The sequence below is a fragment of the Rutidosis leptorrhynchoides genome, chromosome 11 (genome assembly GCF_046630445.1).
Source record: "Rutidosis leptorrhynchoides isolate AG116_Rl617_1_P2 chromosome 11, CSIRO_AGI_Rlap_v1, whole genome shotgun sequence".
Taxonomy (NCBI): Eukaryota; Viridiplantae; Streptophyta; class Magnoliopsida; order Asterales; family Asteraceae; genus Rutidosis; species Rutidosis leptorrhynchoides.
The window spans coordinates 131815642-131841687 of NC_092343.1; the positions used below are offsets into that span (position 1 = coordinate 131815642).

At 35.7% G+C, this 26046-nt stretch overlaps 2 protein-coding genes across 3 annotated transcripts; both read right to left on the minus strand.

Annotated features, from left to right (window-relative positions):
* Nucleotides 1-194: 194 nt before the first annotated feature.
* On the minus strand, nt 195-9914 carry LOC139876388 (uncharacterized). 2 transcript variants are annotated; one of them, XM_071863699.1, is made up of 15 exons: nt 9833-9914; nt 7781-8390; nt 6624-6936; nt 5956-6102; nt 5787-5875; nt 5615-5707; nt 5404-5533; nt 5037-5101; nt 3993-4167; nt 3073-3270; nt 2928-2975; nt 2074-2223; nt 1895-1977; nt 1225-1340; nt 195-545 (listed from the first exon to the last, which is right to left on the minus strand). In XM_071863699.1, exons 2-15 carry the CDS (start codon nt 8362-8364, stop codon nt 484-486), a joined length of 2253 nt encoding a protein of 750 aa, XP_071719800.1. In that variant the 5' UTR covers nt 8365-8390; nt 9833-9914; the 3' UTR covers nt 195-483. The 2 variants fall into 2 exon arrangements, with proteins under 2 accessions (XP_071719800.1, XP_071719801.1); XM_071863700.1 differs by having other exon boundaries at nt 7781-8379; nt 9833-9851.
* Nucleotides 9915-13113: 3199 nt separating this feature from the next.
* Nucleotides 13114-17239, minus strand: LOC139876550 (integrin-linked protein kinase 1-like). The gene is made up of 12 exons (XM_071863883.1): nt 16743-17239; nt 16330-16404; nt 16129-16233; nt 15832-15917; nt 15229-15349; nt 15041-15120; nt 14551-14613; nt 14326-14444; nt 14117-14202; nt 13875-13999; nt 13663-13794; nt 13114-13408 (listed from the first exon to the last, which is right to left on the minus strand). Exons 1-12 carry the CDS (start codon nt 17160-17162, stop codon nt 13402-13404), a joined length of 1419 nt encoding a protein of 472 aa, XP_071719984.1. The 5' UTR covers nt 17163-17239; the 3' UTR covers nt 13114-13401.
* Between the last annotated feature and the right edge of the window lie 8807 nt (nt 17240-26046).

Here is a 26046-nt window from a genome sequence, read left to right on the forward strand (position 1 = left end):
TAGCACCTTACCTGTTCAACTTGTTATCAACAAAAATACAGCCTTAAATTGTGATCATAAACATGGATCGAGTAAAAGAGAAGCTATAGAAACATTGAGAAGGGAAGGAAAATAAAGATTATTTGCAGATAATGATGGCACAAGGACAACAAGAGTCTATCAAAGCAATAAAAAAAATATCAATGTAGTAACGATTATTATAAGCCAGACACACATCATATAAGAGACATGCGGTTCCCGCCTACATATATGTTCGGGTTTCCTATCCGAGCACTAATTTTTACAGCACTACGACAAAATTCGGCCGATCTAATAACGTATGACCTCATATAAAATTGTCACGGTAACACTTGATGCTTACAAAGTGTAATGAATTGCATATAGTTGACTTTGAACTCTCTACAGTGCGCAAAAATTCAAAAGTGATGTATTTTGGTTCTACGTAATAACGGAACAATAACATCCTACAGATTTGGCTAAAAATCAATCAGCATCTTCAGCTCGACTCCCTAATTTCACTATGTCTTCCACAAGTATCTTGCCCTCTGTAAACAACCAATAGTTTAGATGGTGTACATATCACTTACTTTATTCAAACGCAAAAGATTGGAGGTGTGAAAATGGGTGGGTCAGTAGCGAGTTGAAGCAGGTCAAGCCGCCCAACAAACACTTAGTGTTACAGATATATATTATATATATTGATATTGATATTGATTGATAATGATTATAAAAACAATTCTATTACAGCAATAACAGAATCTTTAACTTAATGGCTTCAGAAGATTTTATGCACTTTAAGATGACTTTCAACCCATCTGATATGTTTCCAATAAAGTTGAAACTTTTTGGCTTAACCCATTTGACCCATCAAACATAAATCATAACCCAAATCGACCCATATATAGATGTAACAATTAAAAGTATGTTACAAGTGGTAATGTGCCAGGTTGGCCCAGCAAACATTATATTTGTATGTATATTTTTTAGAATTTAAAGATGGTTCCATTTGATCAATACTTTTAGAAAAACATATATAATCATAGTAATCTGAACTTTTTAAGTGAGCCTGATTTAGACACCATATATTCATACGCATTCGAATGCAATTCGAGTACCTTTTAACCCGTTACCCTTTTAGCTGAGCCTTTTGAACCCATTTTAAATACAGCAACTGTAACCCTTACAGAGAAGATGCAAAATACTGGAAGAATAAAGAATACTAACCCTTATCTTTGGAAAGATTGGTGATGAGTTCTTGAATGCCTTCTTTGCCTAAAGTGTCTTTTAAGTAAATAGCTGCAGATGCAACTTCCTCAGGCGTAACTTTTCCATCATAATCTCTGCAATTATAATTTATAATCAACAGTTAAAATAAGAAACTAAATAACAATCATTCATTATTGGTTGATAGTACATTTGATATCCCTTATGTCTTTACAAAAACCACACACTTTTGGATCCATTTTTAGCCTACTGCAACTAGTTTGATACCAGGTTGTTGGAACCTTAGAACCAAGGTTTCATAAATCACTACTTAGATAGTACTTGGTCGGGACTTTTTAGGGAGTACTCGGCAACGTGGAGTACTCGGAAGTTGACCAAGGTTGACTTTGACCGATTCTGACCAATTTTAAGTGATTTTCCAAGTACCCTGAGTTTTGACCGATTTTATGAGTAATCCCGGGTTTTGGCCGAGTTTGACCAAGTTTGACCTATTTTTTACTGAGTTTGACGGAGTACTCCCCGAGTTGCAAAACTGAGTACTCTGAGTAATTCCGAGTTCTGCAACACTGCTTAGAACACACTTTGTAGATGGCAGTTACATTTATGTTTGGTTCTATACTACAGTATAAAATAAGAAAAAAAAAAAGAAAGAAAAGAAAAATCAACTAACCTGTCAAGCACTCGCCAACGATCACCAATCTTAGCATCTACATCATCAATTTCTTTCTCAAGTTTTTGCAGCATAGCATCAACCTAAAGCATGTATCACCATATCCACATCAGTTAAAAGGTGACAAACAAACAATGGATTAACAATTTAACATACAAACATCAGTTAGAACATCTCACCCTGTTTATGAGCGCTGAAGACACCTCATCAGATACATGTTCATCAGTTGAACTATTACCGGTTTCCTCATGGGCAGCTTTATATGCCTTCATGGTATCTTTTTCACCATCTGTACCTTCTTTGTCCATCATACTATGATACAAATTAATCTGCAAAATTATAAACAAATTATGAATTACTATGGTGTCCTGACAGTTGGCTACCAACCAACTACCTAGATTTGCCAAGGTTACCTATTAACTATATGATCCAAGGTGCCCTAATAACTATGATCTAAAATAATGGACCAATTTTTTACTATCAAGGATTGTTGTAAAAGTCGGTCGATGCGTCAGTTTGGGGACTAGCCTGTCCCAAGTAGCTCAAAAACTCCTTAAAAGTCGGGTCAAAGTCGGGCTGAGTCGGGTCTGATTCGGTCAAAGTCAAAGTTAGGTCAAAATTTTTATAAACATTTAAAATTAGATTTTGTTCAATATATCATGTTTGAGATATTTATGCTTTATGTTTATTATACTTATGTGTAATATATATAAGTTTAATTTGTTTATTACTAAAACTCAATGCTGGTCAAACCCTACTCGTCCCTCCAAGGTCCCGACCGACTCGTCCCTGATTCGCGACTTTTACAACCTTGCTATCAAGCGTTGAAAAGAACCAAAAGTTTATCATTTTCAAGTAGAATTGTCTACTTTACAAAAAAAAATTAGCGTAAAAAAGATATTCAAGAACGCGAATAAACAGTTTGATATATATATATATATATATATATATATATATATATATATATATATATATATATATATATATATATATATATATAGTCAAATATGTAAAAGCCATAATGCAGGTATACCTCCTTGTTGACGAGCCTCAAAAACTCTTCACGTTCTCTACTCACAGACTACAAAGATAGTGAAAACAGATAATTAATTTACATATAGTTGTTCATAGCAACTCCTAAAAAAAAAAAAAAACTGTATGATTTAATAAATCCTTACAGATGCAGAAGCTAAAACAGCCAAAGCTTCACTGACTTTACAAAGTTGTTCTTGTTTATCTTGTGCTCTTGCTCGTGCTTGTTCTTGTACTTCTGAAGCAGTTGCATTAATCATCTCTTCTAATGCCACATCCTTATTGTTGCTATCGATCGTTTTCTTACTCTCTTTTTGTTCTTTTTCCTCTTTTTCTTGCTCCTCCTGTTATAATTAATTATGTACAATGGTTAAGCAAATGAACAAAATTGACAGACTAAAAAATGGAAACAAAGGGGATCATTGCATTTTATTATTATGTTCGGTAATAGCTTGTAAGCAGTATTGCAGATATAGGAATTACTCGGGGAGTACTCGGTCAAACTAGGTCAAACTCGGGATTACTTGAAAAATCGGTCAAAACTCAGGATTACTCGGAAAATCAGTTTAAATTGGTTGAAACTCGGTCAAAATTGGTCAAACTTTTGCCAAAAGTACCCGCCGAGTATTCCCGAATAGCGATTTTTGCAACCTTAATAGTAGGAATGGAATGAGTTTCAGATAAACTGGTTATATTGAATATAGATCAATAGTGTATTATGAGAAAAATGGTCAATCCCTTTTTTCATCGGGTGGGGATATATCCACCATCTTTTTTACTACATCCATCATAAAATATGCATTAACATGTTGTACTGTACAACAGGTTAATGCATAATTATGGTGGATATCAAATACCCTTTTCATTTGACAAAACAAACAGATTTGTTTCATCCAATGGAATCAGCCGGTTCTATTCCATTCACGATTCCACCCAACACTATGTAACATTTTCTCTTACGGGGCATATTTTTTTTTGCACAAAACACCAAATATAGTCATGAAAATCAGAAAATGGAATACACAGATAATACTATAATAGTGTCTCAATTTAAAAAATTTAGAACCTTGATGAGTTCTTCCTGCATTTCAAGAAACTCCAATTTTCTTCTCCTTTCAGAAACAGAATCCTCAGAAGACAAGGCGGTAACACCAACGGTGTCCACAACTTCATCTGGTAATGAAGACAATGCAGCTTGTACAACTTCCTCAGGTTTCAATTTTCCAGACACAGTGAAGGCTCTACAACAAACATGAGAATAGTAGGAGTTAATCATTATAATTTAAAGAAATAAGTTCTGATTTCTTTGACAAAAGGGCAAACATATTCATTAAAGAATCAAAATGGATGGGTTCTAAATCGGTGTGTTGGGTCCTAACCTATGGTTGATTTATTGTTACAATAAATTGATATTTGTATAAATACATATAACAAACGAGTAAACAAATAGGGTTTTTTTTCCTATTCAGGCAACCCGGAGAAGGGGAGTATTTCTTTGGCGTAACTAGGTTATCCCATTACCAATTGGCCACCTCAAGATATAGTATGGTTTAAATACATATATAGATATAATCAAGGTTGAAAAAGGCGCGAGAAGGGTTCGAGACGGTCGGGACCTTAAAGGAGATGGGCGTTAACTAATGTTGACTAAAGATGACTTTTAAATATACAAATACATATACACACATATTTTAAAGCCAAAAAACTTTCGCCGGTCAGTTTGTACATATAGTCGTTATAGCTTCTAATATAATACAATAACGTAACACTAAACTACGTCAATTTTGATTGATTTGAACAAATTTTGACCGACTTTAACCGAATGTTCGACTTTTGACCGGCGTTGACCCGACGTTTCCCGCCTTTGACCAGGCTTTTGACCGTTGACCGACTTATTAGACGCCGAGACGGAGTCGGGACGAGCTAAACACCAAAACAAAGCAACGGCAGCTGCAACGGACGCCGTTTGCAACCATGCATATAATTTATAATATTATATTTAATCAAATTAATCATTTTTAAAATTATGAGAGATTGCCACGTGTCATCTCTGCCTACGTGGTAATTCATGATTATTAATGGGGAAGAATGGCAGATGTTACACAGTTACCTGGAAAGAATCAAGAGTGAAGATGGAACAGAGTGATTAAGAGATAAATCCAACCAATCACGGAGCTGCATAAAAGGATTAACTGAGTGAGCAATACAAAATTCGCATTAAAACAGAGCTTCAACTTATGAGTTTGAACCCTACATCAGTTGGACAAATATTATCCTAGAATTTAAGGTAAGTAAATTGAGTTGACTTTGCAGGTAATCAACAGAGGTATAAAAACAACAACAATATCCTCCATAAAGACATTTAAATAATGATTAAGAGTAAAGAAATGGAAAGTATACATCTCTAAACTCATTGAACAACCATTGTCGGATAAAGTTGTACAATGAAATTATAAAAAATAAATAAATAAGATAACCTGCTGTCGCATTTCCTCCACCGAGCGTAATCCAAGCATGCCTCTCTCTCTACAATCTTCACGAAGTTCATCTTCAGAAAGAGCATCAACACCACCCTCTGCTTGAATCATCTTATCATCATTCTTTATCCTACATAAAAAAACACAGTTTGTAAAGGTAAGAACAACCAACAATCATAATGGTTAAGTAAATAATGAATAAAAAAAATACCATTGTAATCTTTTGCGCAACATGTATCGCAAGTAAGTGTCTGTTCCATAAGGTTGGATTCCCATATACTTGCACATACTCACCAAACGAGGCCTAAAACCAGTAACATGTTTGGTAAACAACACAGTCAATAAGTTAAAACCAACAATAATTCATACTTAAGTAATACTACCTGCTGATATTATCGAGGGTAAGTTCATCATTGAACAACTTTGCAAATCCCAAAATTTCATCATTAGCAACCGCACCACCTGTTCTGACCTGTATATCATGTTGTAAATGAAGCATATTTCAAAAAAGGACTTAAATTACAGTTTTTTAAGTATCAGTTGTGATCTTGCCTTGCCCAAAAAGTCATCAAGATCTTCTGCTGTTTTCTTGATTTCTCCACTCCTAGTATTTTGGACCTCTTTCGCCATCTCTTTAACTGTATCTTGAAGAAATTTCGCGTATTCTATTCTTGCATTTAGCCTCCTTTTTAGTGCTTCCTATAACACAAATCAAACATTAAGTTAGTTCATTGAAGTTAATTATAATCTTTAAAGTGCTGTGGGTAAATATAATGTAAATATATGTATGTCAAGGTTGGAAAAACCGCTACTCGGTGAATACTCGCTTGGGACTTTTTAGGGAGTACTCGGAAACTCGGGTAGTACTCGGTTGTTGACCAAGTTTGACTTCAACTGATTTAGACAGAGTTTTGACCGATTTTCCAAGTAATGCCAAATTTTGACCGATTCATGACCGATTTTCGATTAATTCCATGTTTTAGCCGAATTTGAGCGAGTTTGAACAAGTTTGACAAGGTTTGACCGACTACTCCCGAGTTGCAAAAACCAAGTAATTGACGAGTAATTCCGAGTTCTGCAACAATTGCATGCTTAAGGGTCACATCAAGCTAATATCTATAAGTCTAAGCTTCTTAATAGGTAACATGCTAGCAATCGACAAATAAAATCTAAAAAAAAATATTATTAAATAATGTTTATAACACTATTTGAACCAGCACCTGTTCTTTCATCTTGTCCTGAAATGTAGAAGGTAACATATTGGGGAACAGTTTTAAGAACACGGGCAGCAAAAATTCCATAAAGGGAACAATAATGAAAACAGCAACAGGAACAAGACGAAAGATATCGGCAGTGGTCCGGGTCAACTGTTGTCTTTCTCTCCTAGTAAGACTCTTCCCATTAGCAAGCTTCACAAGCAATCTTGAACTGATCTTTACATCAACGCCAAGTAGCTTTATACCCAACCAGTAATGTTTCATTGTATCGACAAATTCATTTTTCCAGTGAACTAGTTTCTTAGCCCAATCTTTCCTAAATAAATCATAACATACAAAGAAATAAAGATTAAACACCAATTGAGTTCAAATCAAGGTTGAAAAAAGGAGACGAATCGGTCAGGACCTTGAAAGGTCGAGTCGATCAAGACTGATGTTGACTTTTAAATAAAAAATATATTAAATATAAATATCTCAAACATGAACATTTTAAACGTAAATATTTTAGAAATAAATGATTCACAAATAACATGATGTAGTGTTAGTTTAAATTATATATAGGGTTTTTATATTGTTATCTAGAATTATAGTGTATTTATTTATAGAAATTTGCACGTTTGGTCCCTATAGTTTACATGATATGAAGTCGTTGGTCCCTGTACTTTTTTAGGTGGTTGGTCCCTGTGGTTTAGAAAACGGGTGTGGGTGGTCCCTGTCAAGTTTTTAGTGGATGTTTTTTAGTGGATGTGGGTGGTCCTGTCAGGGTCTTTAAAATAGGCGTGGGCCCATTTTGTAAACCACGAGGACCAACCACCTCATAAAAAAAGTACACCAAAAAAAAAGTACAGGGACCAACGACCTCATATCATTTAAACCACCGGCACCAACCACGCACGTTTGTCATTTATTAATTTCTCTTTAAGGGATGCTATGTAAGCCGGTGTTTTTCTAAGCTAATTTTTAAATGGGTAGGGATTTTCATGTACACTAGAACAAGGTATAATAAAACGTCAACTATTGACCGACTTTGACCTGACTTTACACTACACTAGAACAATGTTTTTGGGCAAAACAGGACGGCTAGTCACAAAACCCACCGCAACCTTCGTTTACAACCATGGTTCAAATTATAAATTTCTATTAGCAAATGTAAATCAAACCTGCTCATAGCAGCAACAGCTCTAAGAGCTGGACCAATTCCCAATAACATAGCCCAAGTTTTTTTCAATATAGAATTAGTTGTCTTCTGAGTTTCATTAACTTGTTTGGCTTTGACTTTAGCCTTTGCACTAGTCAAACCTTCAACAGCTTGATCACATTCTTCTGGAGAAGCTTCTTTTCGCTTATTAGCATCTTTTTCTTTATCGTCTTCATCACCACCTAAATCTGGTTTAGGTGCAGTAGCAATTGTAGCAAAATTTAAAGATTGTGATACTGAATTAAACCTCATTGGCAACATTACATGTCCCAATGTTCCATGTCCTGTAATCGTGTAAAAATTCTGCGTCCTAAACGATCCCAATGCAGATAAGTTTTTAAATTCTTCAGGCTTTGAAATTGTTGGACCATCATAATTTGTATTCTTTAAGTGTTCTAAACTGTTATTTTGAGTAGATCTTGAATCATGTGAGTCTGAACACATTGTTGAGATCCCATGGCTTAGTCCTTGAACCGAACGACCAGATAGATTAATGTAATCAGTAAGGGCCCGCCTTCGTCTCAGAATAGCCCTAGAAGCCATCATTGAAACAAGCTAAACCTAATGACAACCTTTAAGATATAAAATCAACTATTAAAACATATCCACCACACACATGATTAAACGACCAACAAAAGCATAAAAATGGATAACAAAAATCTGATCAACTGTTGCAAAATGCAATGTTCATACATTAAAACAAAAATTACTCTAAACAACCACACATTTTGATCAGTGACCACATTAAAATAAGAAGAAATGAAAACTAGATACTCATCATCAGCTGCCTATAGAACACACGAGAATTAACATCCAAAACATTGAAAAAATATTGTATATTAGACAGTCATCAACAGCTGCAAATTCAAATATTCAAATATAATATTCAAACCTGGTGAGCTGTTTAGACATTAAAAAAGTAATTAACCAAAACCACCATCACACTTGTAACTAACAAACAAACTGAAAAACAATCAACAACTACATATTCATCAGAAGCAAATATAAACTTGATGACTACTATCAGTTCTCAATTCTTATTGGCAGCTAATTACCATTATTTCGAATCTTATTGCCTAGTTTCACTCCAGATTTCACAGTATATTCCATTAACAGTTAATATAATGACCTATTCATTTTCAATTTTCTTATTTCTCGTCTTTAATAGTTAGGATGATGACATATTAATACATACTAAGTAGCTATTCAGATATCAAAACAGTAGTGAATCAAATATCACCATACAGATAAATCAATAACGAATCAAACTGAATATAAAACAATACATTCATTAGCAGCTGAAAAACAATCAAAAACTACATATTCATCAGCAGCTACAAAAGCAAATATAAACTTAACGACTATTATCAGTTTTCATATGCTCTCCCTAATTAGGTTTTCCATAATCTTTTCATTAACTGTTTACATAACTTTATAATCTTATTGCCTGCTAATTTCCTGGAACCATTTTTTCGAACTTTATTGACTAATTTCATTCCCGATTTCACACTCTGTTCCATTAACATTTAGGATAATGAAGCATTCATTTTCAGGTTTTGTTATTTCTCTTCATAAATAGTTAGGTTAATGACATATTAATACACAATCCGTGTTACAGTTATACCTAGCGAAGCTATTCAGACATTAAAACAGTAGTGAAATAAATATCAGCACACAGTTAAATCAGCAACGAATCAAACTGAAAAAACAATAAATTCATTAGCAGCTGCAACAGCAATTGCACAATTCAAACCAAAATGATCACCTACAATATCCACAAAAAGCTACACAACAACAAAAAGTAATAAAATTAAACATGAATACTCGTACATCATTATCCTAATGGTTATGAATTCAGGTACGAATTAGGTGATGTAATTTCAACAACATGATATCAGAAAATAAAGCAGTCAATAGTGAAATCGTGTAAAAGTAACGGAATAAAACCTAAACAGAAATTATTAATTAATGTTGATAAATGTAAATAAATTAGCAGGTTAAATGAGTGACTTACAGTGTTCTTGTTGTTGTTTTGAGCAAGCGAAGAAGGTGAAGAAAGAAGAAAATTGTGAAAACGGAAGATGGAAAATGGAAAATGGAAAGTGGAAAAAGTTGTAGTTATAGGGTCGTGTTTGCCTGTTGGTCAAGAAAATAAAATAAAACAAAGAAATTGGAAATTGTTGATTTGATTTTGTGTAAGTTGATTTGTTTTTTTAAAATTAATTGTTAGAGGTGAGGGTCTACTACGTGTATGCATAGTACTCATCCAACTTGTTTCGATTATAAAATAGTTGAATATTGAATGAATATCCATATCTATGAATTATTATTTTTTATTTTTATGATAAAAAAATATGTAAAATAGACATGATGAATGGTAACTCACGACCCGTGAATATTCGTGTTTTTAATGAACGGGTCTGTATGAGTTGGGTAAAAGTTTGTACTCGATGATGGATCATGGGGGCAGATTATACCCGTAGGGATAAAATATGACTCGCAAACTCGTAATATTCGTTGGAGCTATCCATTAGTATACTCGTTAACGCGCGTGCATAATTTAATTATACATTATTAATATACTTATATTTTTTTATATACGCGTTTATCTGCGATTCATAGGTCGCAATCCATATTGTTTGATATGCATAGTTTTTAGACCTGCGAGTTGCTGGCCAGGGACACGTATGAAGACATTACCCGTTGACTGGTAGATGTGCTCGAAGGGTACAGAAAAATCACATCAAGTGGGTAGCGAAGTTTAATGATCTGTATCGTCAGGGGCGGAATTAGATAGTAACAAGTGGGGCAGTTGACCCCAGTGCCTATATATTTTTTACTGTTATTTATATGTTTTAGATCCTATATTTGCAGCCCAAGAAAAAAAATGACCCCAGTGACCCAATCCAAAAGCAAGAATGTAATGAAGCAATCTCATGAATACTTATACTTGAATTAATATAGTGAAGAAAAAATGGCAAATACTCTTTTGGTGTCGACGTGGGATCTTTATTAATTTTCAAGTTTTCTAATTTTATCTCAAATTCATATTCATATGATGTGAAAACAAATCAAAATAAGTTATACGTATATAGCTTCTTGTAAAACATATCCTTGTTACGTCATTTAGATTTTATCGAAACTTAACCAAGATCTCAATGCATGGTTAATTCATTCTTGACTTAAACCCATTCAATTGAAGTGTCAATAACGATTAGACTTTTACGAACTCTTATTAATCTAATATGACATAGAATATGTTGTTATGAGTATCCATCATCTTTATAAGAAAATATAACTAAAATATTCAAATTGAACGACTTTGGAAGCTTCGATGTATATTTTCATATCTAACAAATTTTTGTTCTTAATAATGAGCAGTAGTTTTATGGGTCTGATATAACTTGACCCGTTTTGCCTCATGCTGTAAAAATGTAGTGATCGATGAATTATTGCATGACGAATTATTGCCCCCAGTGATAAGATCTTCTGATTCCTCCACTGTGTATCGTCACTCGCCGGTGTCATCGCATGACTATTCATGTCAAAATAAGGTACATAGATCGTTTTAGTAATTGTTACAAAGTTAAGGGACTGTTTGTGTAATTGTTTTTAGAAAAAATTAATTGACTGTAGTGAGGTGAAGAAAATGTTTTTTGAAAAGAATGGTTTTTTGTTAAAAAGCAAATTACACGAAAAGTCTATATACTTTCATTTGTCACTCACACACGCGTTAAAAGGAAACTCCTCGCATCCATCGCCCAAAGGGTAGCCGAAATGCTTTTAGGTTGACTGTTTACCCCGCACATGGTGAATGATATCAAAAGCACAACCTTGAAGAAAACATTCCCCATAATTCGAACTCGCACCGATTTTTTTACGAATACGAACCCAGTACCAACAGAGACTTTTACCACTCAACCAAAAATTCGTGGTTCAACGTTTTTAAATTATATAGGCGATTCTTATGATTCTTACTTTTGAAACTTGCCATGCTATGCCCTTTACACTAACATGCGACATATCTTTCTGGTTAGGTCCATGCCAAACATGTAACGAAAATTGGTTTAATTTTTTTTTTTTTTTTTTTTTTTTTTTTTTTTTTTTAGTTTTAACCTAATTCGTTAAGTATCATTAGAAAAATTGTCTTTTTGTCACACAAAAACCACTAAAATTCTTCATCGACAATTTAAACTAACTATTTCATCATCAAATGCCGCAACTAAAATAATTTGACAATAATCTCATAAATAGCTATAGCTATATTAGTTTAGAACCATTTCATTAATAAGAATTTTAATATCTTTGTGTAGATGATGATGGTTGGTTGGCTACTCTTTCTCTGATTAAACTACAAAGCTAACACAAACTACAAACCAAACACGTGTGTTAAATCGAAATATATTTCAAAACCACCGTTATTTTGAGACGAAGACGATGAAGATAACGTGTTCGATGTAAAAAGTTAAGTTGCCTAACTTTTGTGAATTTTCTATGCAAAATAATAATTTACTCACTTCATCTTATTTATATGCTTGTTTTTATTATGTTTTACTCACTTCACCCCTGACGCTTAAGGGGCGTCAGTCAAGAATCCGACGGAAAAAAAAAAAAAATAGGCATCAGGGATGTATGGACCAATCAGATTTCAGCATTAATATTTACATATTATTAATTAATATATTTTATACCCAACTACCAATAATATTTTACCACATCACTCATTACAAATTTAACACTCAAACTTAACATTCCCCATTATTTAACATTCACTTAATAACATTATCACATCATCAAAAAGTACATCATCTGCTTTAACATCACAGTCAGGGTTATAATTGGTCTTAGAGCATCCAGTCAATCACTCAAAAAACCCGACATGACGTCGTCACTCCACACGGCCCGTGTCGACTCGTGCATCACTGGCACCTACGTGACCTAATCAGATTATGTGAATAATGATTATACAAGTTCAAAAATTGGAACAACCAACGTAGGAGCCTGTTGGATGAGTAATTTTAATCAAATATACGCCAGCCTAATCAAATTGTCTCGTAATTATTTTCTGACACTTTCTCTGACCATCCAAGATGTGGCAGTGGTGCCAAAACACTAAATAAAATATCGCAATCTCAACCAAATATTGAGAAAGCATCCAAATAAACCTACAAAAACAACCAATATTTGAAGTTCTACTTCAAATAAATGTAACTTAAAGGCGTCACTTTTAATCTTTTGTTTTGTTATTCTAACATGTACCTTTTTGTTTTTTAAATTCTATAAAATTCAAGCCCATAAAGTTTGTATTTAACTTTGAATAGTAAAGAGAACCACATTACAAGAACTTTCACTTTGAGGAGAACTTACACACAAATATGATTTTCACAAAACGTAAACACGAAATCATAAACCAAAGTTACTGTATTCTGAAGAAAATGCTTACGCCACGTCAGTACCAGTTACTCGTCCACCATTTTCAACCCATACGACGTAACCTTAAAGACGTCGGCTCAAAACTCCTAAAACCTGAAGTCTCCAACAGCTGAACCACTTTATGTTCAACGTTCTAACCGTTTATCATTATTACTTCCTGCAACAGTAATTTCTAACCATATCAATACAAAACCAGTGTTTCTTTATAACTAATTTTATTATAGAGAGGCTTATTCAATATAATTATATTTAGGTTTCTTTATAACTAATTTTATTATAGAGAGGCTTATTCAATATAATACCTGTATTACTATAACCATTTTCATACACTGAATAAGATTTATTTGTATGTAAATTTAGAATAGTTCTCAACACTAATTAAGAATCATCAAAGATGAAAAAGCATCATACCATGGGAGCTTAAATGCATCTTTCCACCATCCGTGTTTGGCACAATTCCCAACAATTTTGTCAAGTCTTATTATAACCTCTGAAAATTTTGGCCGTATAGCCAAATCTGGATACCAACATTCCTCGATCAACCTACAAAATAAGAATAAAGAAGAAAAATACTTACATTTTGACCCGAACCATATTGACACATACAAGCGAAAGATACTTACTCTTTTAGATCTGGTGGGTAATATTTAGGTTTTATCTTGAATGAAGGTCTTTGAACATCTACACACATTAGTTTAACCGCCTCCTCAGGAGCCTTGGGATAGAACGGTTGGATACCCTCCATCATCTGATTATTAATTACATTTTAACAAATTAAAAATCCATATTTGAGAAAAATGTTATTCTGATAAATGTTATTGTAAATATCCATATAGATATATCTATTCGAGTACAAAAAAATTACCTCGAATAGAATAAGGCCAAAAGAGTACACATCTACACCTCTATCAAATAGTTCATTTTTGTATATCTCTGGTGCAATATATAAATCTACAAACGACATAAAGATTCATTATTGAGATGGATACTAATTCAAATGTAACCTTGTATATAATATAACTTGACACAATAGTAAAAAGGAAAAAAGGTTCTCTTTTTTGGTTAAGAACATACTTGTTTGGTCAATGGTAGCGGGTCGCGCTAATCTTGCTTTATCGGGTGAAATTTTGGACAATCTGATTAATCCAAATCCTGCAACTTTTAACTGGCCTCCACTATCTAACAAAATATTTCTGGCACCTTACCAAAGTTTCAATGATTAAATAATTAAATAAAATTTAAAAGAGAAACTCATATAAGTTACATTACAGCATATTTAACTCATAAAAGTTGCCTTACTTTGGCCTTAAATCGCAATGGATAATTGGATCTGGTTTACATTCATGAAGATAGTTCATGCCCCTGCCAAATCATGAACAATCAAGACGAGTGATAACTACTAAGAGTGTAAATAATAAGTATATCACAAAATGGAGTTCTTTAATTAAACAGCAAGCAAAATAGGCTGGTTGGTAACGGTTCAAAATGGGTAAAGTTAAGGTGGTTCAGACCAGGTTCTGTATTCGAGTTCAGTTGCCCATGCCCCACCAAGGCTACTTTTCTCAGGTTATAAAATATTATAATTATAAAATAAATTTTTTTGAAAGATACAATGTGATTACAAATAATGATCCAACTTCTTGAATAAGGCTTAGAATTTCGCCAACATATGACCCGTTATTAATTAAATATATCCCAAATTGACTCGTATTCACATCCTTCATATTATGCACGTGGTTGAATACTTGAATGTACAAATTACAAATAAAGCGAGTAAAATGATACTTGCCTGGCAATATCAAGAGCAAATTTAAGAGCTTTAGATGGCGACAAACGACCTTTCTTCTGAAGATATGTTCTAAGATCACCCTGAATATTCATATTCATCATAATTATAAGCATTGTTAAAATGCAATATATATTTTTTTCAAAGTATACACATGCATATTATTGCTTTTGACTTAAAGTAAAACTTACTCCAGGGTGAAATTCGGAAACAATCATCATGGGTACATTTTGCGTTACAGCTCCTACAAACTGAACCACATTAGGATGTCGAACCTTCTCCAATAATGTCAACTCATGTTTGAAAGCGTTTCTGCTCAACAACGAAACATAGTACGATGTTACTTACTGATGTTATGAAGTCAAATTACTAGTTATTTAGAGCGGAGCAATGTAAATTCATATTGTGTCGGTCAAAACAGGTTGGGTCTGGTTGACTAGTCAAAGCCTTTTGTCCATATTTTATTTTTCAAAATATGATAAGAAAACACTATTATTTGTACAAAAAATAATACAAAACATTTTAAGGGAATAAATTAGTGGGTTGTAACTTGTAAGCATTAAAAATACAATTTGGGTCTATTTCAACCCGTTTGACTTGTTCAGATCATTTGACCCATTTCCTGTTTAGGCTTTTAGCTAACTGTTTTGATTCACAATTTGACCCAATAGAAATTTTACAAACTAAAACTGAAAGAAAACGAGAAGATTTAGTCAACTCTAATCGATATTCAGAATTCAAATCATAACAGATAGAAAATGAAAGATTCGAAAAATGGATATCTAGTAACATACATGCTTTCTGGGTCAGAATAACTCTCTTTGTCTAGTATCTTCACAGAAACTTTCGTACCATTCCATTTAGCAGCTTGATAATTCCCCTGTCATAATATCCATATGTTGATTACTCGCCTACATACTGATACTAAAAGTAGCATTAATATGAGAAAAGAAACATGCTCTAAAAACATAAATGCACAAAAAAGCAGTATAATTTTTAGCCTATAACCAGAGTACATGACATTTTCATTGTCACTCTTAATTGTTTTTTTTTTTATTTTAATCACTTTATTTAATGGTAAAAGGTCTTGCCTTTGAGATGCCATCACTTTTTCGAATCTGAAGCTCAAGAGGATTAAGCTCATACTCTGGAACTTCTCGAGGGTTTGCGACAGACATAGGCGTCTTTCTAGTTTTCTAGCAGCAACAAAATAATGAAAAATATTCATTAATTATTACATTATCCTTAAACAAATATTAAAAACTCATTAGAAAACATGAATACGCATATACCGGAACTTTGGCCCCACGAGCCTTCAATATATTGTATGTTTCTACATTTCCATAGTACTTAGCATCTGCAGCTGCCTGTTATCATGAAAATTATTGGTAATGGGTTGTCCAGACAGAAAGATAGATATACAATTCTCGATAGAGTTTCAGATGTTATACGTTTATAACATAACCTGCATAAATAATCCTATAAAAACTCGAAAACAGTAACATCTAAAAAACAAATATCAGTGAAAATTTTGACAAGCACAATTCTGAAAATTCACCAAAAAGGAACTAACAACAGATATAGGGGAAATAGTTTATGTTGCTAACTACACTCATGTATATACCATTTTATTAAATTAAAAACACTATTTTTACATAATCTTCATAAAATAAACAAAATTTAAACAAAATAACCGAATTCATACCGTGCTGCCCCAACGATCACGAGCATCAATATTAGCTTTCCTGCTCAACAAAAACTGAACAACATCAACATGTCCTTCACAAGACGCAATATGTAAAGCTGTACGGCCATCAAGATCAATACTATTAACATCAACACCATCATCAAGCAAATCTTTAACTCCTTCAACATCTCCTTTAGACGCCACGAACAATAATTGCATAGTCGAATCCAGGTTTTCAGGTAATGTAAATTCATCTTTGGTAGGTGTTCGTTGAATTGGATCAAGTGACGATTGCCTACCAAAGCTAAATCGAACTTTGTTTGATCGTGGATCTAATGAAATTTGTCGCTTGAAACTAAATTTCGCGCTTAATTTCATTGAACCTGTGGAAAATTGACGTGATATTCCACGTTTTAGTTGCGCTGCTCGATCCATCATTGTTTAATTATCGGAATAATTATTAATATATGATAAAATGATAAATTTATGATCGAGAGCTGGATACAAGCTCTCGATTGCGAGCGAAATACAGATCGTGAGAACAATTTACGAGGAAATAAAAAAGTATATCTGGTTTTGAAGAATGATGAACACACAAAGTGCGTCGGAAATGAATTATTATTATTATTATTATTATTATTATAATAATAATAAAAAGTTACAAGTTTTAAAACTTACAAAAAATTAGTGGGAAGTCTAGAGACAATCTGGGCCCTCACACCTCTAGCAATAGCAAAACCTATCCTAGTAAAAATATGAGCAGCAGCACCGGCACTAATATCTTGCGCCATCGAACTCTTCTGAACCCGCTTTAGCAAAGAAACAGCCTCCTTCTCTAATTCCCCCAGGGAAGAAAATGAGAAAGGAATGAAACCATAACCAATCGCCTGACAGCTAGATTCGTACTTGACCCGCTTCCGACGAGCCGCATCAACCACAGCACGTCCAGGGACAAAGTCAGAAAGCCCAGACTACGTCAAAGGAGAAGACCCTGTCAAGTCAACACAAACATCGCGACCACAATCCCAGGAATAAAGTAACACATCTGCAGGTCTGAGGGCCCTGTCGTTCCCTCCAGACAACCCAATGTCAACCTCCTTTCTCGCTGAAATCCCAGATCGATAACAAACATCAACAAGGGAATCCCGAACAATATTATGTCGATGCTTAATACACACCATACCAGCACAAGACACCGCGTGATCCCCGAAAATATCCCCAGTAAAAACCCCTGAACAGGCAGAGCATGCCGTCGAGATAGAGAACAATGGAACACCTAACCGGTAGCACAACACACATCGGTAAGTCTTTGCGTTCATCGTCTGACCCAACCCCAAAATAGGGACTGCCCTTAGCCAAGCAGAGGTGTGATCACTCTGCTGTGATTTCCATAAGGCCGATTGTCGGGGAGATAACGAAAAAGTGGATTCTGCAGAAGCGGTAACCTTTGTGAAATAAACATCTGCCAATTTCTTCATGAGTATTGGGGCAGCGACCTCACTCGGATTACCTAAAATATCAAACCCAACTGTTTTATTAAACAGACCCAATGCATCTTCAAAAGCACGACCAAGACCAACAATACTCGCATGACGTAGTAGCTTGGTCTGCAATCCATCAGACTGTAATCGAGAAGCCAGAAAAGCATAATGACGAACATCTCCCGCAGAATAAACACCAAGTCCTCCAAATGCAAATGGCAAGGTGGCAAGTCACCACTGCCAATCACCAAACCCAGGCCCTGAAGCAGTAACAATACGCTCCAAGGAAGATCGAAGGGCTCCATCGAAAGCGCGTTGAGCCGCCTCAAATATACTAGGAGGACAAGTACGCAAGGAAAAGTAGAGTTTAGAAACTCCCGTACATGCCCTAAGCAACAACAACTCACACTAAGGATCACCAAGCTTAGCAACCTTATCCATAAGCGCAATGGACTTGGTCACCCTTTGCATCACCAGTTCACTACTAAAACCAGGATCGGAACTTGCGGGGGCCCCAAGCAACTTAACACCATTTAAAGGCCGAGCAATATTAGGAGGAAAGACACCTACTTGCCTGCTGCGAGGGTCCTCCGTTGTAACATCCCGCGTTTTTCCGTTAAATTATTTTAACGCCCGTCTTTTTCTTTTTAAATAATACCCTTCGTATCTAGATTCGTATCCTTTGTTATGTAACGTTTTAAATATTCTCGTTATAGGATTTCAATATCTCCCGTACTCCCGTGTAACTTAAAATATTCGATCGGTTAAATCCCGCACCCGCTTTGAAACTCGGGGGACCGGAGTTGCCAAATGGGCAAACTAGTTGACTAGGTCAACTAGTCAACCCATTTCTCATTCCATCATCTCCCTCACCTCTTTTCTCTCCATCTCAAGAACACACACACAAACCCATTCCATTCATTCATCATCTAAATTCAATCTTGGAAGCTCACAACAAATCCGATTACATTTTCGTGATCCTCTCTTCATTCTCTACGATTTGATACTAACTTCATCGATTTTGGGTAACTTTCTAAAATCACTAATTCTTGTGTTCTTGAGATTTTTAAGTTACAAGGTTGTTAATTAGTGTCTATGGCTCGAGTCTAGTTTGTGTATGTAATTTGTATGCTCGATCTCGTTGTTTTAGTGTAACTAGCATGAACTTGAATTTTGGTGTGTTGTTCTTGAATTTTGGATGATCATATGTTGTTAGATGTTAAAAGTTCATGTTTTAATTGTGTTTCTAGTGTTACTAGCTTCATTATGATGTATAGTTTGATTAATGAAACCTCCTAAACTTGATTATGAAATTTGGTGAATTTAGGTTAAGGTTTCATGAACTTAAAATGGACTTTTGATGACTTGAATGACATGTAATGTTAATTGTAAGTGTTAGGTTGTGTTGTATGCATAATTACCTTCGAAACGGCATATCGTTCATGCAATTTGGATGCCGAATCATTAAATTACATTTATGACTTGTATGCATTGAATGAGGGACATTAATTGCGGTTTTCGGTTGTTGTAAGTGAAGGTTTGATTGATGATATGTGCTTGGTTGTATTCCTTGTCAAATTACCTTTCCGGTGATATAAAATACATGTTCTAATTGTTTGCGGTTTGTAATTTGGGTTGGTTTGATTGTTGGTTCGTGCACTTAGAGTTGCAGCAAGCAGGGTCTGGAAACAAACCAGGACGCCGTCCAGAAAAGCAGGACGCCGTCCCAAACTTAAAAGAGGGACGCCGTCTAGCTCTCTGGGACGCCGTCCCAACCTTAAAAGAGGGACGCCGTCTAGCTTCTCAGGACGCCGTCCCATTGTGCTAAAACTGGCTGTTCACTTGGTCATTTGACATGAAAATGTTTGCTATGCTACGGACCTCCGATTAACATGAAACTTGGCCAACATACTCATATATGATTATATAACTTAGAAAAATTGTCGGATACCCGACCCGACCCCGTTGACTTTGACTTTGACCAAGTTTGACTTTTAATCAAACTTAACCAAATGGTTGTGCAATCGTTCTAACATGCTTTTATACTTGTATCTTGCATGAAACATGACAACTTGATTCACATGCTACATTATTGAGTCGTAACGAGCCATAGGACTAATTGAACATCTTTGACCTATCGTGTTTACCGTTATTGATACAAACCTATTGTTTAGGTCAAGACTAGCATTGTTCTTTGCACACGTTTACTTGTCGAAGTACTTTACTACTCGTGCACTCAAGGTGAGATCATAGTCCCACTTTTACTCTTTTAAACTTACTTTTGGGATGAGAAAACATAAACGATACTTTTGAACTAAGTGAACACAAGAACGGGAAAACAAACATTCTACATACGAGTTTAGAACGAAAATCCTCAATCCGATTATCATTAGTTACATCAGATGGTGTAAGCGAGAACTTATGTTATATGGCCATATGGGTTTGACAAACCCTCATTCAAACGGTTCGCTACCGTTTACGAATGAAATATATTTTCGGGAACAGTGTTGTTCTAGCACTAATTGATGGGGTATTCAACGGACGGAACGTTAAGCTTTGATAATTGGGTGCTCGTGAATATTAACTTTTAGAATGTACTATGACTTTATCAATATTGCAACTCTTGTGGTTCAGCTTGCTTTTACTCTTTTACTTATTTAAACCTATGATTTCACCAACGTTTTCGTTGACAGATTCTCTATGTTTTTCTCAGGTCTTTGAACTTAGGTGATTATGCTTCCGCTCATTATTTGATACTTGCATTGGATGTCGGGTATACGTGCATTTCATGGAGCGTCTTTTGACCTTACTTTAAACCGTGTCGCCTAGATTTCATTCGTATTATAACGTTGTAACTTAACTATTGGTTGAACAATTCTTGGAAACTTTGAAACAATCTTTATTTTGAATTGAAGGCGACTTATTTTGGTCAAAAGTTATCTAAAAGACTTATAATCAGGTAATGGGACCCACGTAGCCGACGCCGTCACTTGACGATTTGTCGGGGTCGCTACAGTTGGTATCAGAGCCTTGGTTGTAGGGATTTAGAGTTCATTTGTGTCCACCCCGAGTCATAGGGTACATAGGTGAATCTAGACTACAACCGGCATATAGACTGAAGTAGGAATTATTTGACTAATTGTGCATTTATACTCGAACTCCTCTATCATATCTAACTCGTATTCGATCTTGATCTTACGTTGATAAATTTTGTTGATGCGCCACCTTGACTTTATGAAGTAATGTTAAATGCACATGAGAATCAGGGTAATATAATTTCCGGGATTATATTACGGTGATTCACATGGACGTTCCGACATTATGACATAGAGAATTTAAGGCGAGTCAAGGAAAAATTTTCTCTCTATCCTTATTCCATGCCACGGTTAGTATTGTTGAAAATACTAACCAACGATATTCTTGTCTCATGAAGGAACAATGGCTCACCAAGGTCAACACAATACTCCTCTCGAAACTCTAGAACAAGCTCTTCAACGAATGATAACCACCGCCGTGGGTACGGCCGTGGCCGATCACTTTTCTAACAACAACAATCATGGAGCCGGTAATTCAATCGAAGGTTGCTCCTACAAGAACTTCATGAAGTACAATCCTCCCACTTTCGATGGAACCGGGGGACCGGTTACCCTCACCCGATGGTTTGAACAAATGGAGACCGTTTTTAACACAAGCGGTTGTCGAGACCAAGATAAGGTCAAGTTTTCCACCCTCACTTTCACCGGTATTGCTCTCTCATGGTGGAACACGTATGTACAATTAGTGGGAATCGATGAAGCCCTTACACTCTCTTGGACCGAATTAAGAGAAAGAATGATCACCGAATACTTCCCGCGCGATGAGACTCGAAGGCTCGAGCAAGGGCTAAGGAATTTAAGAACGGTCGGGAATGACCTCGGGGCTTATAATCAACGGTTTACCGAACTAGTCTCAATGTGTCCAAATCTCATGACTCCCGAATCCCTAAGAGTCGAACTTTACATGGATGGCCTCCCCAAGAGCATTCAACACGGGGTAATGGCATCCCAACCCACTAACCTACAAGAGGCTTTAACAAAGGCCCACCAAACTTTAGAAACGGTGAATGAAATGGAAGCACCGGTACAAATGGTCGAGAACCACCCGGGTATCAACAAAAGAAAATGGGAAGCCTCGCAACCAAGCAACCACAACAATAACAACATCTCCAAGAAGCCTTTCACCCCCGGCGGCAAGAAGGGGTATGCCGGAACCCTACCTCACTGTAACAAGTGTCGCAAACATCATTTTGGTGAATGTGGCAAACCATTTTGCGTCAAGTGTCAAAGAAGTGGCCATGTGGCCCATGTCTGTAAGGGTACCGTTACCGTCGCTCGAAGGGTGCCCAACGCACACAGGACGGGTGCATGCTTTGAGTGTGGCCAACTGGGTCATTTTAGGAATGTGTGCCCAAGGAAGAAATCAACCCCAACGCACGCCGTTGAACCTTCAACATCGACACCTAGGATGCCCGGAACGACGATGGACTAGTAACGGGTACGTTTCTTCACAACAAACCGTATACTTCATACTTATTCGATTTCATTACCGTTAGACGTTTTATAACCAAGTCTTTGACTCGTGCTCTTTGCACTCTATTTTATTTTTTTTCTCTTTCCCTAGACACTACTTAGGCAATTTAAACGACCAACGGAAAAATATTGTGTGCCTAAAAATTTTATTGGAGGAAATACGTTAAGACTTTTGACTTGACACCTATAGAACTAGGGAGCTCGGAATCTATTCGTAAAAAAAAAAAAAAAAAAAAAAAAAAAAAAAAAATGTTTCCCCATCATCTTGTATAGATTATTGTGAACTGAGTAATTTTCGGTTGGAAACCGATACCCTCTCCCTCGCATCCATGACCTTATGATTATTTGCACGAATCCCGTATGTTCCAAATCGACCTCCGTTCCGGTTATCACCAATTGGGGGTTAAGTGAGACGATGTCTCCTAAGCCATTTCCGAACTCACAACGTTAGTTGTAAATCTCTCTTAGTACCGTTTGATTTATTTAGGACTCCGTCCGTATTCATGAACCTCCTAAACCACGTATGCAACTTATCTAGACAAATCTGTTATCGTATTTATAGATGACATCTTAACTTATTTAAGTAAAGAAGGAAAACGAACAACATCACCATCTTACGCTCGAACTTTTGAGAAAAGAGCAACTTTATACCAAATTCTCCGAGTGAGAATTTCTATTGAACGAAGTCCAATTTTCTAGACCATGATGTTAATGGTCAAGGCATTACAATCAATCTCGAAATCAAGCCACATGTAATCAGGAAACTCCCCCAACTCAGACTTGTATTCGTAAAATCTTAGATCTCGTCTATTGTTACCGAAGATTCATTCCTGACTTTTCTCGTGTTACACGACTTTTAAACTCGTTAACTCACTAAGGAAAACTTTAAACCTCTTCATGTCTGAGCCTTGAATGTGATTCTTCACGCCAACCTTCCTAGCTAAATGCGTATAGCACTAGATGGAACTCAAACATGGAAATATTTCTACTTGAACGCCGAAAGGCATACTCTCTCGTCTCAAAAATCAACATAACTAAAATTCGTTATTTTGCACGAAGAATTCGAATACTAAATTGTGGATCTGATCAATTTTCTCGTCATCCCGTACCACACTACCTACCTCTGTTATTTCACCGTCACCGTCTGATATTACTGGGATTTAAGATAACACACAATCCAACGATACTTCACTCTTCTTTGACGTAACGCCCTTGTGTTTCTGATAATCGGTCAACTATTATTCAACCCCGAACTATACAACTACGTGTACTACCTCGTTTCTCTTTCAGACTTCAACTTTTGACAACTAGAGGCACGTTATAGCAACCTCGAGATGTAAACTCATCCTATTCTAAGTCCTCATTTCACTACTATCTCTACCGTTCGCATTTTCCGTTTAAAGAAACTCCTTGTAACATTTCTCCATGGATAGAGAAACTCCTCACATTACATAAGTATTCGCCACGAGGGTGAATAGTCCTAACGAACATTTTTCGAACCCTAACTAACTTGTTCAAACGTATCTTAAGAGATTCTTTTCCAACACGGTGTATCTTTGTCAATTATTCTGTATCGGAATACTCGTTTCACTTCTAGTTTTACAAGAAACCTTGGGAACCTGCTTAGACATGAGTACCGCGTACCACCCACAAACAGACGAACCGAACAAACGAACGATTTACGTCTTCAAAAGACATGTTTCAACCTTGCATGGTCGCTTTTAGTAGATCCCTCTTACAACAGTAGTTACCACTCGTGTGTTCACACGCACTTTCCGAAACCCTATATGACCGCTAATGTCATACCCCTATTCGTTGGACCAAAGCATGTGGCAAACAAAACACCGAATCTTAACTCATCCAAGAAACAACAATTGAGATAATCCAAATCCGAGAAGGGCTCGAGACAACCCATTGTCGCCAGAAGAGTTATACCAAACTTAGAGGAGAACCTCACAAATCCCAGTGTGTAACCGCGTAATATTGAGAACCCGCACCTTGGAAGGGTGTAATCCGTTTCGGGAATCAGGGAAAGTTAAACCCGCGACATGTTAACCCTTTTGAAACCTTGGGGCGTATTGGAACCGCTCCCTACCGTTTAGAACTTCCGACTCAATTAAGTTTCCGTTTACCCTACATTTCGTGTAACAAACTTAGAAACGTGTCCTGCGGAACAGGAACGTGCAATCCTGCTGGATACATCAACTATCGATGACAAACTTCTCTTCATAGGAAAACCAGTTGAAACTGGGGATCGTAAAAACCGAACCTTAATGCAACGTAAAATCCTGACTATCCAAATTCATGAGAACCCTCAAGAACGTACTTTCACTTATTCATAGCATTGACAACGTAAAGTCTCGAGTAAGAGATATCGACTACTACTTCCAACGAAATTTCGGGACGAAATTCCTTTTGAGTTGTGGATAATGTAACATCCCGCGTTTTTCCGTTAAATTATTTTAACGCCCGTCTTTTTCTTTTTAAATAATACCCTTCGTATCTAGATTCGTATCCTTTGTTATGTAACGTTTTAAATATTCTCGTTATAGGATTTCAATATCTCCCGTACTCCCGTGTAACTTAAAATATTCGATCGGTTAAATCCCGCACCCGCTTTGAAACTCGGGGGACCGGAGTTGCCAAATGGGCAAACTAGTTGACTAGGTCAACTAGTCAACCCATTTCTCATTCCATCATCTCCCTCACCTCTTTTCTCTCCATCTCAAGAACACACACACAAACCCATTCCATTCATTCATCATCTAAATTCAATCTTGGAAGCTCACAACAAATCCGATTACATTTTCGTGATCCTCTCTTCATTCTCTACGATTTGATACTAACTTCATCGATTTTGGGTAACTTTCTAAAATCACTAATTCTTGTGTTCTTGAGATTTTTAAGTTACAAGGTTGTTAATTAGTGTCTATGGCTCGAGTCTAGTTTGTGTATGTAATTTGTATGCTCGATCTCGTTGTTTTAGTGTAACTAGCATGAACTTGAATTTTGGTGTGTTGTTCTTGAATTTTGGATGATCATATGTTGTTAGATGTTAAAAGTTCATGTTTTAATTGTGTTTCTAGTGTTACTAGCTTCATTATGATGTATAGTTTGATTAATGAAACCTCCTAAACTTGATTATGAAATTTGGTGAATTTAGGTTAAGGTTTCATGAACTTAAAATGGACTTTTGATGACTTGAATGACATGTAATGTTAATTGTAAGTGTTAGGTTGTGTTGTATGCTTAATTACCTTCGAAACGGCATAT

What these genes read in the sequence shown, in the direction of transcription:
- LOC139876388 (XM_071863699.1), bottom strand. Translation starts at nt 8,364, where the DNA reads ATGATGGCTTCTAGGGCTATTCTGAGACGAAGGCGGGCCCTTACTGAT. An exon ending in GCTGTTGCTGCTATGAGCAG is followed by an intron (nt 6,937 to 7,780) that starts GTTTGATTTACA and finishes TGATTTATTTAG; the next exon opens with GAAAGATTGGGCTAAGAAAC. An exon ending in AGGACAAGATGAAAGAACAG is followed by an intron (nt 6,103 to 6,623) that starts GTGCTGGTTCAA and finishes TTTGTGTTATAG; the next exon opens with GAAGCACTAAAAAGGAGGCT.
- LOC139876550 (XM_071863883.1), bottom strand. Translation starts at nt 17,162, where the DNA reads ATGATGGATCGAGCAGCGCAACTAAAACGTGGAATATCACGTCAATTT. An exon ending in CTCGTGGGGCCAAAGTTCCG is followed by an intron (nt 16,234 to 16,329) that starts GTATATGCGTAT and finishes TGTTGCTGCTAG; the next exon opens with AAAACTAGAAAGACGCCTAT. An exon ending in TTGGCCTTATTCTATTCGAG is followed by an intron (nt 14,000 to 14,116) that starts GTAATTTTTTTG and finishes ATTAATAATCAG; the next exon opens with ATGATGGAGGGTATCCAACC.